Source organism: Astyanax mexicanus, chromosome 19 (assembly GCF_023375975.1).
Source record: "Astyanax mexicanus isolate ESR-SI-001 chromosome 19, AstMex3_surface, whole genome shotgun sequence".
Classification (NCBI taxonomy): Eukaryota; Metazoa; Chordata; class Actinopteri; order Characiformes; family Acestrorhamphidae; genus Astyanax; species Astyanax mexicanus.
In genome coordinates, this window is record NC_064426.1 from 2310568 (window position 1) to 2328054 (window position 17487).

At 38.1% G+C, this 17487-nt stretch overlaps 2 protein-coding genes across 3 annotated transcripts; one reads left to right on the top strand and one right to left on the bottom strand.

Moving 5' to 3' along the window:
- The first annotated feature begins 506 nt into the window (after positions 1-506).
- On the top strand, positions 507-12304 carry abhd18 (abhydrolase domain containing 18). Its single transcript, XM_007245604.4, has 13 exons — positions 507-613; positions 1958-2066; positions 6482-6566; positions 6673-6773; positions 6886-6961; positions 7390-7474; positions 7608-7635; positions 8674-8812; positions 8959-9048; positions 9550-9651; positions 9999-10359; positions 10631-10793; positions 11729-12304. The coding sequence occupies exons 2-13, from the start codon at positions 1975-1977 to the stop codon at positions 11781-11783; spliced, it is 1377 nt and encodes a 458-aa protein (XP_007245666.3). The 5' UTR covers positions 507-613; positions 1958-1974; the 3' UTR covers positions 11784-12304.
- A 1107-nt stretch (positions 12305-13411) lies between these two features.
- Positions 13412-17275, bottom strand: smim13 (small integral membrane protein 13). 2 transcript variants are annotated; one of them, XM_022676362.2, is made up of 3 exons: positions 17044-17275; positions 15820-15907; positions 13412-14705 (listed from the first exon to the last, which is right to left on the bottom strand). In XM_022676362.2, exons 2-3 carry the CDS (start codon positions 15893-15895, stop codon positions 14515-14517), a joined length of 267 nt encoding a protein of 88 aa, XP_022532083.1. In that variant the 5' UTR covers positions 15896-15907; positions 17044-17275; the 3' UTR covers positions 13412-14514. The 2 variants fall into 2 exon arrangements, with proteins under 2 accessions (XP_022532083.1, XP_022532080.1); XM_022676359.2 differs by having other exon boundaries at positions 17083-17274.
- Between the last annotated feature and the right edge of the window lie 212 nt (positions 17276-17487).

Below are 17487 nucleotides of genomic sequence, written 5' to 3' on the forward strand. Positions count from 1 at the left end.
TAGATTATATATATTCAATCATAACTTAATTATTAAGCATCATGATTTCTCTAATCAACATTAAACTACATTTTTATAACAGTAATTTGCTTATTGGTTATCTTAGGAAATTAAAAGCAATGACACACCTAATGTATAATTATTATTTTTTATATTAATAATTATAAGTAATTATTAATATTCATTGTCTGTTAATGGACGTGTCTGAGCTCAGCAGTCTGCGGACGCCCCCTGCTGGCGGAATTAAAATTGAGTAAGTTCATGTGGAACATTTGCGCAAAATTATAGTTTATTAATTATTAACATTTACTCATTTTATTAATACATAACATTATTAACAGATTAACAAAGACATAATTGTTTAAAGCCACAGCAAATCTCTTATTTCTGGAGGTAAAGGAGTGCTGTTAATTGAAAGCCTGCAGCCGGGTGGTTTTAAAGTTTTGGCTGATAAACTCTCCCTCCTGCTGGAGAGCAGAAGAACTACAGGCACCACAGAGGAAGAGGGGGGCACCCGCACTGCATGCCGGGACGGCGGAGCTGCAGCGAGGCGGAATTCGCCCTCTGAGATGAGAAACAGCCGCCAGAGTCTCGATCCGCGCTTCAGGTGGAGGTACTGACCCCCCTACTCACTATTAACTCACTCTATACTCACTCTCTCACTCCTCTGCTTCAGCTCTCAGAGTTACAGACAGACTGTAAACAACTTCAGACTGACAGATAGACAGTTACAGCTACAGACAGACAGTTACAGCTACAGGCAGACAGGTACAAATACAGACAGGCAAAGGTAAAGGTTCACTGGACACCACTGACTGGGAATAATGTGCTTTTCTAACAGGCTGTGGGGTCAGTGTGCCCACCTTACCCTCCTTACCTTCACCCTTAACCCTTACCCTATTACCCCTTACCCTCACTCTTTATCCCCTTACTCCCTACATTTACCCATACCCTCACCCTTACCCCTTACCTTTACCTCCTTTCCTGTTACCCCATACATTCATCTTTACCCTCTACCCTCACCCTCACCTTTACACCTTACCCCCCATACCTTACTCCTCACTTCTTACATCTTACTCCTTACCCTTATTCCTTACCCTTACACCTCACTCTTACCTTTACCCCTTACCCCTCACACAGCCAGCAGACTTTTGATTTTAAGTACTTTTCAGTATAAAATAAAGTGCAATACATTCGTTTTAAGTTCTAAGGTACAGTTCACACGGTTGTTTAATTGTAAAATAAGTTACAATATAGTTATCAACTTCTAATTTTGTCTCTGTAACATTAGTTGCTTTTAAATAAATATGTGAACCTGCTAAGGAGTAGTCTTCTAGTTGAATTCAAGTTAAAACCTAAAGTCAAAATTTTCAGTGTGTTCAATAAAACCAAAATGATAAGAAAGCACAAAGGACAGGATATTTCTGTGGGCTCTATAGATGACTTTGAGATACGTTAATTAAAGTGGGCAATGTACAGTAAATTACAATATTGTGTTTTTAGAGTCAATGCTTTGACATTAAATGTTATATAATATGGGGAATTTTATCTGCCTAGTAAACAGGATTACAATAAAAAACAAGTATTTAAAAAAGTGTAGTTAAATGTTACGATATAATATTGGTACCATATTGCCTAAATAAGAACACAAATAAATAAATAAAGAAATACATTAAGTAAATTCTGAGATATTTGTATCATATGCTATTGCAGTGTATAACAATGTAGGCAACAATCAAAAAATCTTTCTAAATGTAAATATTTAACAGTTTACTGCATTTTACTTGTAGTTCTGACTCTGAACTTGAGCCAGAGTTGGAATGATATTATCTTCAGTTAAACCAGTTTTACCAGATCAGAGCTCTCAACTAGTGAACCAAATCAAGCACGACTCTACCGAAATATTTTTTACTGTTTAGAAAAAACCTTCTGATCATTAATCTGTTCTTTTCTGCAGATGACAGGTTCTTGCCAATGGGTGTGAGCCGGCTTGATGTTCTCTACAGAAAGCTCCTCCTCACCAAACTCTTCATCCAGGGATGGGGAAAGCCAGAAGACCTGAAAAGGTACTGTCAGACCTGATTTTACACTTAATTGCTGCGTTCCCATAAAAGGTAAAGTGGCCCAAATCCAAATTTCTCACCAAATCAGATGTTTAGTCTTGTTCATACAGAATTCAATATTCATAATGTGACTTGTTGACTTCTGTTGATTTGGTGAAATCTGGTGAAAATTTCTGTATTAATATGACAATATATATTGTAGAAAAGGAACATATTTCAATATTATTTTAAACATAGAGATCAGTCTAACTATAGATGAGATCTCTTACCTCACTATCACTTTTCTTACTGCTGTTGTCCATTTTCACTTATACTCATTTAATACAAATAATAGACAAATATATTAATATCACAATATATAGTTCAGAAAAGAAGAATATTGCAATGTCAGTATATTCCAATACGGTGCAGACCTAGTTCTCACTCTTAAAAGGACGTCTCTGCGTTAAAGAGCAGCGCTTCACATGAAGTTTCGGTTTCATCTTCTCCAGCTTCACAGCCTTTGGTTTTTCTTTGTGATACTGCAGAAGTGCCACATTTAGAAATGTATTAAATAATTTCTTCAAGTACGGATTGGTTTCGATATGTGCTTTTTTAAAATTTAGCTTTAACGTTGTTGTCCATTTTAATTTATACTCAAATAATACTTGAATGAAAAGACAAAAAAGAAATATTACAATGCTGCATATTGGATATGTGTTGGATATTTTTAATACTACAAATGAAAGTGGCTGAAATCAGAATATTGACTTTTTTCTTTTTTTTTTTGGCTGTTCACACTGCAGCACACTTTGGATTTGAGCCACATTTACCTGCTGTGTGAACATGCACAATGTGATGTAATAAGACAATTAAACTGTTGGAAAGTTAATAATATATACAGAGTCTGGTATTATAATTATTATAATAAATAGAAAAGGCCCAGTTAACCTCAGACAGGGTCAGCCGTCCTCGAGTCACCCTGGAATATTTAGCTTTGTTGCTGCTCTATTAATAGAGTGTGATCATTAGTCTCCAGTTTCTCATTCAAGCACATCTGCACTGCTGCACTGTCCGTTCCTCTTTTAGTGTACCCTGGTACAGTATGTGTACTGTATACTAGGGGTGAAACGATTACTCGAGTAATTTGAGTTACTCGATTAAAAAAATAATTGATCTATTAATTTTCTGTGCCTTAAGTGCCTTTATTATTGAATAATGCCCTATATTTAATACTTACAGGAAATCCTAAGTTAAAATATATTTAATTAATTATTAAATTGTGACTTGTGGTATTTATGTCTATTTTGTGTTTTATTTATTTATGTGTGTGTTTGCAATGTGGAAGTGTATGTTGTGAATTAAAAAAAAAAAAACCAATTTACTGCTGACTTTGTTGTGGTGCGTCATTGTGTGTATGCAACATATGTTTGAAAAAAAAATATATATATACAGTGAGTCCAAGAAGTATTTGATCCCTTGCTGATTTTCTTTGTTTGCCCACTAATAAAGACACTATCCTTCTGCACTTTTAATGGTACATATATTCTAACATGGAGAGACAGAATATCAAGACAAAAATCCAGAATATAATTTTAAAGAATATATTTTAATTAATTTGTATTTCAATGAGGAAAATAAGTATTTGATCCCTCTTGCCAAACACACTCAATACTTAGTGGCAAAGCCTTTGTTTGCAAGCACAGCGGTGAGACGTTTGTTGTAGTTAACCACAAGTTTAGCACACACACCAGGGGGGATTTTGGCCCACTCTTCTTTGCAGATCCTCTCTAAATCATGAAGGTTGGTGGGCTGTCGCTTGGCAACTCTGACCTTCAGCTCCCTCCATAGATTTTCGATCGGATTGAGGTCTGGCGACTGGCTGGGCCACTCCATGACCTTAATGTGATTTTTCTTGAGCCAATCCTTTGTTGCCTTTGCTGTATGTTTAGGGTCGTTATCATGTTGGAAGACCCAACCACGGCCCATTTTCTGATCCCTGGCAGAGGGGAGGAGGTTGTCCCTCAGGATTGTGCGGTACATGGCTCCATCCATCTTCCCAGTGATGCGGTGAAGCAGCCCTGTACCCTTGGCAGAGAAACACCCCCAAAACATTATGCTTCCACCTCCATGCTTGACGGTGGGCACAGTGTTCTTGGGGTCATAGGCAGCATTTTTCTTCCTCCACACATGGCAGGTGGAGTTGAGGCCAAAAAGTTCAATTTTGGTCTCGTCTGACCACAAAACCTTCTCCCAATAACTTGGTTCATCTTTCAAATGATCATTGGCATACTTGAGGCGCGCCTCCACATGTGCTCTCTTCAGCAGGGGTACCTTTTGGGCACTGCAGGATGTGAATCCATTGTTGCGCAAAGTGTTGCCAATTGTTTCCTTGCAAACTGTGGTCCCAGCTAGGGTTGCAACGGTATGAGATTTTCACGGTATGATAACCGTCTCAGAAAATACCGCGGTATCACGGTTATCACGGTATCACAGTTTGTTACATATATTATTAAACTGACCCTTAAAAATTACAACAAAGGTTTTTGTTCAATTAACTATTTATTGTAGAAACCTGGAACAACTATATAGATAATGTCTCCTTAAAAAAAATAAACTGTACAACATCAGGTGAAGGAAACCAGGTTTTTCCACTACTCTTAAGGTCATTAAGGGTGTATATAATTATATATATATATATATATATATATATATATATATATATATATATATACACACACACACACACACACAAACACACGTGTCACACATTACATGTCCTCTAAGAAGTAAAGATTCTGTATTTAAAATATTCAGTACAATTATTTAAGTTTAAATTATTTAATATCTGATAAACTGAGCCTGGGTCAGGGTCTGATCAACAACTGTTGTAAACGTCTGTTTTACTGCCAAGTTGGTATATAACCAGATAGAGGGGATTTATTTCTGAGTCTGGTTTTAACACATGAAAAACAGGCACGTCAGAATGTGAAAATGAACGCATGTAAATGAATGGCGTCTTTCACATCCAGTCTGGCCAGGACCTTTACACAGACACGTGAATCCATCGTAGCACGCACTATACGCCTGTACCTGCGTGCCCAAATTTCGGATAACTCAGCGCTTTTGCGGGCGCTTACCGCATGGGTTATGCACGACTACAAAGAGATTTTATTTATGTTCAGATTAAAATTATAAACTGAACACATACTTTGCGCTGCACGGCGGGGTGGTGTTCTCGGAGATGGGAGAACAGGTTTGACGTATGTCCACCTTTAGCTGTGACTTTACGGCCACATTGATTATAAATCGGATACCCATCCTCGGGTGCGTTCGGCGGGTCTCTGAAATACTCCCACACTGCTGATTTTAGTTTAGCCTTTTTTTAGGCGGACGGAGATTTGTTTAGTCTGATGCACTTTCTGCTGTTCTCACCGCTGTGTGCTGAGGAGCTGAAGCGGAGCAGAGTTGCGCATGCGCGGGTGAGTTTCTCCGCTGGCTTGCGTTTTACCGGTAATAAGCAAACACACACGGTATGATAACCGTGCATTTTAATACCACGGTATACCGTGAAACCGGTTACCGCTGCAACCCTAGTCCCAGCTGCCTTCAGGTCATTTGCTAACTCCTGCCGAGTGGTTGCAGGACGATTTCTGACCGTTCTCAGCATCATTACCACCCCACGAGGCGAAATCTTCTTTGGAGCACCGGGCCGAGGTCTGTTGATTGTCATGTTATACTCTTTAAACTTTCTGATAATTGCACCAATAGTTGTTACTTTCACATCCAACACCTTACTAATCTTTTTGTAGCCCATTCCAGCTTTGTGAAGGTCAACAATTCTGACTCTGAGGTCCTGTGACAGCTCTTTGGTTTTACCCATGTTGGAGACTTGAAATCTGTGTGATCTGTCCGATTCTGTGGACAGGTGTTTTTCACACAAGTGATTAGTGAGAACAGGTGGCTTCAGGTCAGGTAACAAGTTGATTGGGAGTGTCTAACTGGTCTGTAAAAGCCAGAACTGCTAATGAATACTAAGGGATCAAATACTTATTTCACTCCATGAAATACAAATCAATTAATATATATTCCTTAGATTTATTTTCTGGATTTTCTTTTTAATATTCTGTCTCTCCATGTAAGAATACATCTACCATTAAAAGTATAGAATGATCATGTCTTTATTAGTGGGCCAACGAAGAAAATCAGCAAGGGATCAAATACTTCTTGGACTCACTGTATATATATATCATATTTAGGCTGGCAATCTGAACAAAGCCCTATATATTTTGACATGTTTTGTAATATTTATCCTTAATGTTTTCTATAAATATATATATATATATATTCACACAAAAAAAAACTTAATTTCAGAAGAAACCATGAATGACTACTTTTATTCATGTATTAATCATAGGCATTTTTCTCCTCTGTTCCAGAATATTTGAGTTCCGGAAAATCATTGGCAACCGAGACAAGTGTAAACACTTGGTACCCCGGGATTATCCAGTGTTTACTGATAAGGTAAAGTTAAAAATTTGCTGGGATTAAACTGGTGTTCTCACCACCAGCCCCAGCAGCAATTATGATTCTGTTTGTTATAAACACGTATATTATATTTTCTCTGTAGGTGGAGGATCACTCCGACTGTAAAATCCACAATGGACACTTCATATCTCCACTGGAGCACCTGGTCCCAGGCGTTCTGCCTGCCGAGTCTGTTAAAGCCAGGTAATCACAGCAGTATAACAGTCAGTACAGAGAATATATAGATGATGTTTAGAACATAGAGAACAGTCTGAATCTGCTGATCAGAAATTACCTTAGTGACCTTCATTCACAGGTTCCAGTTTATAGTACCCAAACGATGGAGGAAGCACAGACCAGTCTGCATCCATCTGGCTGGAACTGGAGACCATGTGAGTGTACTGGTTTTGAATCAAGTCATTTTGTAATATTTTTGGTCTATATAGATTAGTGAATCTGGCATATTTTCTTCACATTGCGTCAAAATTTAAAGATGATTGGGTGTTACGACTTGACTGATATGTAAAAGAGGCCTTATTTAAAAAAAAATAATAATAATAAAGGCAAAATACAACAAAGGACCATATTAAAAATCGAGGTCCAAACAGTCCATGGTCCATTTCACACCTTAGCCCTACCTCTCTGTTTTGAATGTTAACGTCTAGGGGTAGGGTGTCCTGATTCTGTACCTTCATTCTGAGTTTTTTTTTAGAGGCACAAAATTACCTAAAAAAAAATAAATAAATAAAAGTACAAAATGTCGCTAGTTGATAGCTAACTTATTTTTTATTATAAATGCATGCATTTCTGTATTTTTCAGTTTTTCTGGAGGAGGAGAACCCTCATGGCCAGACCCATGATTAAAGAAGCAGGAATGGCCTCCTTACTGCTGGAAAACCCTTACTATATCCTTTAAAGGGAATGTGTGTGTGTGTGTGTGTGTGTGTGTGTGTGTGTAAGATAAAGAGAAATTAGGTATTTTCTAGTTATAATCTTTTATTTTGCTGGTTCTTTCAATTCCTTGACTCTGGATTCCACATGGATACAGAAAACCCAAAGATCAAGTGTGAGTATGCTGAGTTTATCAGTTTCAGTACAACTTAAATATAATTGAAATACAATACCACTTAGGGGTGGGCAATATGGCCCTAAATAATATCGTGATTGCGATACTTTTGGCGATATGACAAAACACTAAATTAAAACAATATTTCTAGAATACACTACTGCAACAAAATTCAAATTCAATTTTATTGCATATGATGTGGCACACCACTAACTGAGATATAAAAAATACAAGAATTTTTATCAGATTTGTAACAGAAGTCAATGGTCCAGAATGTTATGATACTAATAATAATGCACTCCAAATATCTCCATATATCCAGGATTAAAGTACAATAAATGATACTGGACAGATATAATCTGTCTCTAGTAGATATATAATGGGAAATAAGAACAGTGTGCATTTTTTAAAAATACTAGTACCATGATGTGATAAAAAGGGGTTGTTGATATGGCACCATATTTTAGGGTAGGGGTGAGCAATATTATATCGTATACAATATATCGTGACACAGATTGTGATAATAGGGCTGTTCTGTCTTAAAAGTAGTCTAATATTTACTGTAAAGCTTTAAGTGTATTTATTGTAGAATTGTTTTAGTTTGCAGTTTATATGCATGCACTACATATTCTGCAATATTATTTGCTGCATTATATTATTTTATGCTACATTATAGTATATCGTTATCGCAAAAATAACCTGAAATATCGTGATATTATTTTAGAGCCATATCGCCCACCACTATTTTAGGGTATAGTATCGTTCATGATATTCAAAAATGTATGCAATATTATTGCGTACGATACGATATGGCACACCCCTAATACCACACTTATTTTTCCAGTACTGATAACATGCCATAGTCAGTATACACCATATATCAGCCATAATATTAAAACCCCATAAAAGGGCCTCCATGTGCTGACTGTTCGCTCGCTGCCTGATATAAAAAACCCTGTGAGATATGAGATATAGAGATGTTTGTTGTGTTAATTATGGCGTAATCTTTCTGTGGTTTTTGCTCCGTATGTTCTAAAGACGTTCCAGTCTGAAGAACGTCTCGGACCTGTTCGTGATGGGCGGAGCTCTTATACTGGAGTCTGCGGTTCTGCTTCACTGGTTGGAGCGGGAGGGCTTCTGGCCGCTGGGCATGACCGGCATCTCTATGGGAGGCCATGTAGGTGCCTTCTAGTGATCTAATGGGGTTTACTGTACTTTTGGGAGAATAGTACTCATGAAGAATTGTTGGAATTGTTGCAATATCACTAAATAAACTGTATAGTAAGTTTATTTAACTGTTATTTAACATGTTCTTCATTACAGATGGCATCTTTGGCCGTCACAAACTGGCCCAAGCCGATTCCTCTGATACCCTGTCTGTCCTGGACCACTGCTTCCAACGTTTTTACTACAGTAAGATTTCTGGCTTTGGTTCATTTTCACAGCTTTTACACTGAACATATATATCTCAGATTTCAGATGAAGTGAAAGTGGTCAAAATTTGATTTTCTTATGTTATTTTCTACATTTGAGTGAATATTTGGCACTCTGTAACTGACTCACACTGAAAAAAAAGCAATGCTTCACTTGAAGTTTCGGTTTCATCTTCTCTCGTATTACAAGAGCTCGAAATAATTCCAGCTTGCTGTAAAAGGGCACATTATTCACTATGTGCATTGCTTTAGTTTGCTCACTTATATGTCATTTTTAATACTTTTATTTTTCTTTAATGGTGTAAATGTGACCTGTGATGGTGTCGGGTCATTTTATTAGAAACACTGAGCTGTTGTGACATAAGCCTACTAATATTATTGGAACTGAGACATAACTCCAAGTATTTATGAGGCCTATTACCACACTATTTAGGCACTGAACCCCTCCCTCACTATTGTGTTCATCTCATCTGTTTCTCAGGGAGTTTTAAGTAAAGCTGTAAACTGGAGACAGCTGGAGAAGCAGTACGCCACACACACTGTATACGAGAAGGAGATCATCCACATGCTGGAGTACTGTGGGGTAAGTAAACTGTCCACTGGTGTCCACTGGTTGTATGAGTGTGAGTGTTGTAAATGTTAGTAAAGTATGAATGGTCCAGTTGGGCTAAAATGCTGCCACTATTATTGGGAGATCACTGGTTCAAATCCCAGTCATGCTCTCTCTGGGTGGGTACAGTACAGTAGATGGCGCTCTTCTCCTTCCCCTTATCACTCCTAGGGTGATGTGGATCAGCACAAGGCTGCGTCTGTGAGCTGTTGTATCAGAACCGAGTCGCTGCACTTTCCTCCGAGCGTTAGTGCTGTGATGCTACTCGGCAATGCTACAGCTTCAATTGGTTCCTGAACTTTTCTCATTGTCTCATCCAGACAGATTCATTCCGGATGGGTCAGGACTTCGTGAGGAACTCCCCAGGCAGTTTCGAGAAGCTCTCTGGTCTGGCCCTGTCCCGGGACCTGCTGGGTCTGAGCGGCGCGGAGGGCGAGCAGGTAGGGGGCAGGCCAGGGGCCGGCGGGCGAGGTCCGGACCCCAGCCTGCTGCTGCAGCGGAGGGACGGGGACGGGCTGGACCGCATGCTGTCGGCCGTGAGCAGCAGCCGGCCGCACATGGACATGCTGCACGCCAAGAACATCAGCCCCGGAGCGGGACAGCGCCACTCCCTGCAGAGAGAGTCCCTCTGCTTCATGAAGGGGGTCATGGACGAGTGCACACACATCGCCAACTTCTCAGGTACTGGGGTTTAGAGGACAGGATGGGCCAAAACATTAAAACCACCAGACAGTTGAATAGAATACGGTTTAAAATATCTGCTATGTCCAGGTACCACAGAACACCTTCAGAGGTCTTGTGGAGTCGAAGCCTGTTTTGCTCGTACCAAATAGATCTACACAGTTATAGAAGGTGGTTCTAATGTTATGGCTGATCACTGTGTGTTATATTAGTATGTAAAGTTATTATGAAGGAAAGAAACAATACCCCCCCGTCTCTCCGTCCGTCACAGTGCCGGTAGATCCCAGTCTGATCATCATTGTTCAGGCCCGGGAGGACGCGTACGTCCCTCGTACCGGTGTACGCAGCCTGCAGGAGATCTGGCCCGGCTGTGAGGTTCGCTACCTGGGAGGAGGACACGTCAGCGCCTACCTGTTCAAACAGGCCATCTTCAGGTCAGCAGAACCTTCATTTTTCATGCTTTCTTTTACAAATTAACAAATTGAGTTCTAAAAATCTGCATCAGTATCTATTAATTAAGTTATTAGTAGTAGTTCATTAATATTAGTATTTTCCGGAATAATTAGTACTTAATTAGAGGTTTATGACAGTATTTGTTATTGGAGAATTTGTACTGAATACTAGTAACTGAATAATTAGTAGTTAATGAATAACGTATACTAATCACCTCAATAATTAGTTACTGAGTAATTAGTAGTTAATGAATAAATAATAGTTTTTACTGAATAATTAGCAGTTACTGAAATTAGTCAATACTGAATAATTCAGTAAGTCATTTTAGTAATTGGTCATATTACTCAATAATTTATACCATTTGCTTAGTAATTAGTAGTAGTTATTTGTAGTTGTTTTTCAATAATTATGTTATCCGATCAGTAGTTACTAATTAAGTAATTAATAATTAGTATTTCTTGTATTTGTAATTAGTAATTAGTGATATTTCATGAATAGTCATGGTTACTGGAACATTTGTACTGAATGCAAGTAACTGAAATCTAGTAGTTAATAAATAATTAGTAGTAGTTACTAAACAATTAGTAGTTACTGAGATTAGTCAGTACTGAATAATTGGTAGTAGTCATTTGAGTAATTGGTGAATTGGTTACTAAATAATTTACTTAGTAATTAGTAGTTACTTATTAACAGTTATTTGAATCAGTAGTTACTAATTGAGTAATTAGTAGTAGTAATGGAACAGGATAATAGGTTCTGTGCTGTATGTTGTAATGTATTTAACTGTTATTGGTTGACTTATAAATATATATAATTTAAACTAAACATATATCAGTGTAGTTGATTAATAACTGGTCTAATAGTCTAGTTGCGCTGTTTCCTGTGTGTCTAATATTATGTTATATTTCTCCTGCAGGAAGGCCATTTATGATGCCTTTGACCGGTTTGTTCAGAAGTATCCTCTGCTATAGCCACGGTTCTTCACCCTCAGTGGGACGCTGGAACGGAGAACGCTGAATATACTGTTATCCAGCAGACTGAGCGAAGACCTCGTAACTCCGGAACTAGCCTTGTGGTGCTACTGAAGACTGACAGCGAGTGTAGTATTTACAGAAATAGAGTATTTTGATTATAGAGATTTATAAACTGTGCTCTTATCAGTTCACATCGTTTAAAACGCCAACCAACACCAGACCTCTCAGATCACCGTCTGCATACCTGCGCTGCCTTTCACACTGTCTGTCATTACTGAAGCACATTTCACTTACAGTAACTGCACCTCAAATCACTGCCAAACCTGAAGTATCTCATCATTCTGAATCATGTGATCGTATTTATAATTGAATTGTATTAATAATAATGACGACTCTAAATCGGTATCATCCTTCCCAATTGTGAACACTTGGCCTAATATATATAAAGATATAAAAAGTCCTTCATGTCTCTGTTTCTCCACTCAAAAATAATAAAGACTGACCTGAGTTGACCTTTATGCTTGATGTGATAATAGTAATAAAACACACAGTGGATCAGAAACTCAGGAATCCTGAAGATGTGTGAATCTCTATCGCAATCACAATTCAAAGAAAAAAGCTAAAAAAAAAATGCAGCTTCTCTGTTTCAGCACTGTGGGCGGGGTTATGACATTGTATAAAAGCAAAAAAAAAAAAACTTCGCCAAAAATAGAGGGCTAGAAGTCACTCATGTTTGTTCAAATGTTAAGACCACGCCCACATCTTTCTCAGAGGATTAGTTTCTGTCCGTAATTGCACTTCAAATCACATCTAACTTATTTCTAGCCTGTTCAGACTATCAGAAAATAAAACTGAATGCAGTTTGTCAAAAAAACACATATTTAGGCTGGCAATCTGAAAAAAGTCTTATATATTTTGACATATAGTGTAATATTTATCCTTAATATTTTCTATTTAATCTTTGCTGAATGCTTTATTTAACACTAGTATACAAAACATGCAGAAGATTTCAGATGCAGAGCTTTCAGACCTCAAATAATGCAAAGAAAACAAGTTCATATTCATAAAGTTTTAAGTGTTCAGAAATAATCAATATTTGGTGGAATAACCCTGGTTTTTAATCACAGTTTTTTGTTCATGCATCTTGGCATCATGTTCTCCTCCACCAGTCTTACACACTGCTTTTGGATAACTTTATGCTGCTTTACTCCTGGTGCAAAAAATATTTAAGTAGTTCAGTTTGGTGGTTTGATGGTTTGTGATCATCCATCTTCCTCTTGATTATATTCCAGAGGTTTTTAATTTTGGTAAAATCGAAGAAACTCATCATTTTTAAGTGGTATCTTATTTTTTCCTTATGTATGTATATATATATATATATATATATATATATATATATATATATATATACATACATACATACATACATATATATATATATATGTGTGTGTGTGTGTTTTAGACGCTGTTTGGTGTATTGGGCAGCTCCCAAACTGTTACACAGGCATGAATAATTATCATATTTAGAAATGATATAGAAGTATAATCACATCGAGTTCTGCATGTATGTGACATGCTGGCTAGTAAAGAACAATAATAAAGTACTGAATAAACACAAAAAGACATTTTCTAAGATTTTATGCAATTTATTATGAAGGGGAAAATACAGCTACTGCCATTAAAGAAAAAAAAACATGAACCAAAAAATAAGGATTCTAAAATCTAAATATGGCAGCTCACATTGCTAACTATGCCAGTTCACTGGACGCAGGTGGACGCAGACGCTTTCTAGGGATATTCTGGTCAGGTAGGAGGATGGATTTGCCCCACAGGTCACAGATCTGAGCTCTTTAGATCCGTGTTCATCAGCTTCATCTACTGTAATGCATTATTCTACAGCTTGGCTTTAGAAAAGCAGGTCCTAGATCTGGGTTTAAAAGGGCAAGTCCAACCTCCAGGCTCAGAGGCAACCATGGCAGCTATATTAAAAGCACTATGCCATGTCTGGAGCACCAGGACGCCAGCATTAGCACGAAGAACACCTCACTGACATCATCTCAAATCATCTCAAAATCATCTTAAATCATCTGCTGCTGGAGGGTTTCAGCTTATTCTATGGCCTCGCTGAAGGTGGTTGAGATGTTTTTCTTTCTGAAGCTGGAATTTGACATATTTGTGTTCTTTTCCATTGCACATCATGAGAAAACGTCAGGGTTAAAAGAGTTAGAGTTAGTGTACATAACTGCAAGATCATCCGATCCCTCCTTTTCTTTCTCTTTCTCTTTTTTTTCTCTGGTCATGAAGTAACTGATGAATGAAGTGCAATCATACGCTCCCTAATTAGCAGTATTTGTGAACTCACACTAAATGAAATGAGTAGCAGCATGACAGCAAAAGCCAGTTAGGCCTTTTTTTTATTTATTTATTTATTTTTTTTTTTTTTTAGAGCTGTTGCACACATTCACTAATCAAACTGAAGGAAGGGGTTTGAGACAGTCCACTAGAGCTCCGTCAGCTCCACGAGCTTCAAATCAGGTCCATATCCTGGACCTGCTACTGTCCAGAGCAGAACAGAGACGTCTAGAACCGAGGAAAAGCCTGGAGAGAGGGGAAAACCGCCTCCGGTTACCGCAGGAGAAAAGGTGGGAAGGTGGGATTAAGGTGAGTTTAGAGCAGCAGGACGTTCTGCCCGGATCTCTGGTAAACTGTCGAGGCAGGTTTATATTTTTTATGTAGTGCTGCTCGAAGGGGCGACTCTTTGGCGGGCAGTCTTGGGCCGGTGTCGGGGGGTCGACGGGGAGCTGCGCTCGCTCTCTGATTCACACGGTTCCGTTTCGGCCTGGGGAGAACCCGTGTCCCCCACCAGCTCTCTCAGGAACTTAAACTTGGACAGGAAGAGCTGCCACACCACGTACCAACCTGCAACACAAAGATTAAAAACATCAGTCAGGTTAGTCGGGTAGTCAAACGTCCAATTTTTCCTTATATGAGCCTATGCAGCTCTATACTTCTTCTCTGTACTTTACATATATTGCCCTTTTTTTTTTACTCTATACTCCACTAGACTATCCTTTATTGACGTATTAAAGACATATATGACCCTATATTCCCCAATGCTGGCCTATACTACTACTATTTTTCCTTATATGAGCCTATAAAACTCCATACTTCCTCCATATTGCCCTTTTCTACGCTATACTCCACTAGACTATCCTTTACGGCCGTATTAAAGTTGAAAGTTAAGAGGGTTTTCTCTCTCTACTGTACCGTGGCCATTCTGTAAATATAAGTGTCTGAGTGACAGTGAGGAGATCCTGGTCTGTACTGAGATCAGCACAGAGCTGACTGGACAGGAGACTGGCCTCGTTTTGAAACGCCTGACTGTATGTTGAAACCTTATATGAGCCGGACGGTTCAATGCTACGAATTCCCTGCAGACCCAGCAGACGCCTGGATCCCGGCTGTGTGTCCACAGTCACGTCTGTCACTCTCACAACACCAACCAGTACTGAGCAAACACTGGAGAGGGAGGGGGCAGCACTGTACTGCACAGGAAGCTTAAATATTAACTTATAAAAGTTTAAACAAACAATACAAAATGTCAATAATTCATTATTATTGTTCCTTCCTCAATTCCTCCTCTTTTATTTGCCCATTCCACCTTAAATGCTACAGTCCCAGCCCTCTGTTGCACCATTTAAGGTGGGATGGGGAAGTTAGTTAGCTAGCTAGTTGCTGAGACAAACTACTAGCAATTTATTTATGCCTGTTATGAAGAAAATAAACATAAAGCATTGAAACTAAACATTAAACTATGGTAATATATAGAGAATATGTTAATTGAGCCCACATATTTCCAAAGAAACTGAATTAACTAACAGTAACACCAAAGAAAATCTGAATACTTTTGGATATATAGTAAAACGCAAGTTGACTTCTAGTGTAATTGACCATATAATGCAAACTAATACTGATCACTTGAGTTAATAATAATAATAAAAACCTAAATAAATAAAACATTAGTTATACATACCGAAAAGCATGAAGAGCAGCACACAGACCAGCGTGGCCACGATGACCAGCAGTGTTAATCCCACACTCTGCCACATTGCTTCTTTCTACTGTAGAACACAAACATTCACTCTGTTACACACCGGCATCCTGAAGCCATGATATATTATTAAAGTGTTAAACAAACCAAAATACTGATGAGTGCCAGTTTTATCATACCGATTTTGATATCATAATCTGGATTGGAACATTACTTATATAAAGCTATTCACTGTATACCTGTAACTAGTATACCTCTTCACTACTTTACTTTAACTGATGCTCTCAAACACTTTATTAAGAGACAAGAAATTCAAGTAATTAACTCTTGATGAGTTCAGCACAGCTGTTAACTAAAAGCCTGAATTCCAGGTGACTCTACCTCATAAAACTGACTGAGAAAATCCAGCAGAGATGTACAAAACTGATCATCTAAACAAGAGGAGCTACTTTAAAGAATCTAAAATATAAAACACATTCTGGGTTGTTTAACAGTTTTGTTGACTACATAATTCGGTATGTTTTTCAATGCAGAACATTTTAAACTAATGACAAAACACAATAAATATATTTTTACTTGTTGATCTTAGCTCACCTCAGCACTAAAATGAGGTCATTCTGCCTCATTGTGTGACTTAATGGTGACAATGCAATAGTTTTATGGCTAGTTACTCAAGTCAGTTTGTGCAAGAGAGTGAGAAAATGTATTTTAAATGTTTTTTTTAATACTACTCTTTTAATAGTAAATCATTTAAAATATATTTTTAACAAATCTGAAGTGAAATTAATGTTTTATTTCACATACGCTTTGAACTCTTATTGTGGAGAATATAATAAAAGTTTTACTGACTTTTACTAATTCCCTTTTCGTGGTTAAATATATATATATATATATATATATATATATATATATATATTTTTTTTTTTTTTTTTTTTAATAAATCTTACTTGTACAACATGCATATTTCTTTGTAACGCACAAGGCATAATACATGTATATATTTTTTCAAATAATCAGAAATTTTACTCTTTAATAAACAACGCTTAACGTTATTTGTATTTTTTCGTTCCACCTTAAATATCACATAGACGTGCTGCATATTTAAGGTGGAATTGAAAAGTCGAACAAAAAGCTTGTTCAACTTTAGACAGCGTCGTCATTTAAAACAACAAAACAACAAAACAAAACACACACACACACACACACAGTGTATAGCTGGCCGCTCTCAGGCTGGTAAACACTGACCCGCAGCTCCGGGGCTGAAGCAGGCGAGGCTGAGCCGCGGCCCAGGCGGACGGAGAGCGGACACGCGGCGGACACACGGCGGCTCATGGACGGCGGCGGCTCCGCGGCGCTACATGGCGGAGAGCCGGACAGCGGAGACCTGCAGCCAACAACACCCTGCCCGGACACCGCCGCCCCGGAACAGCTCCAGCAGCGCAGCGCCTGCTGGGTAATGTAGTTCCCCTGAGGAGTGTGTGTGAGAGGGGTGCGCATTCATTCCCAGCCCTGGACCAGACAGAACATGCTCTTTAATATGTATAACTAAATAAAAACTAAATAGATAAATTTAAAAAAATAAAATACAATTTCTAAAGCCCTATCCGGACAGGATTATTATTCTCAGGGGGTCCTCTGTGATTTTATTTC

Excerpts from the sequence above, each read along its gene's own strand:
- abhd18 (XM_007245604.4), top strand. The coding sequence starts at position 1,975 with ATGGGTGTGAGCCGGCTTGATGTTCTCTACAGAAAGCTCCTCCTCACC. Across the intron at positions 6,567-6,672 it reads ATCCAGTGTTTACTGATAAG|GTGGAGGATCACTCCGACTG; the intron begins GTAAAGTTAAAA and ends TTTTCTCTGTAG. Across the intron at positions 6,962-7,389 it reads TGGCTGGAACTGGAGACCAT|TTTTTCTGGAGGAGGAGAAC; the intron begins GTGAGTGTACTG and ends TGTATTTTTCAG.
- smim13 (XM_022676362.2), bottom strand. The coding sequence starts at position 15,895 with ATGTGGCAGAGTGTGGGATTAACACTGCTGGTCATCGTGGCCACGCTG. Across the intron at positions 14,706-15,819 it reads GCTGCTCTTCATGCTTTTCG|GTTGGTACGTGGTGTGGCAG; the intron begins GTATGTATAACT and ends TTTGTGTTGCAG.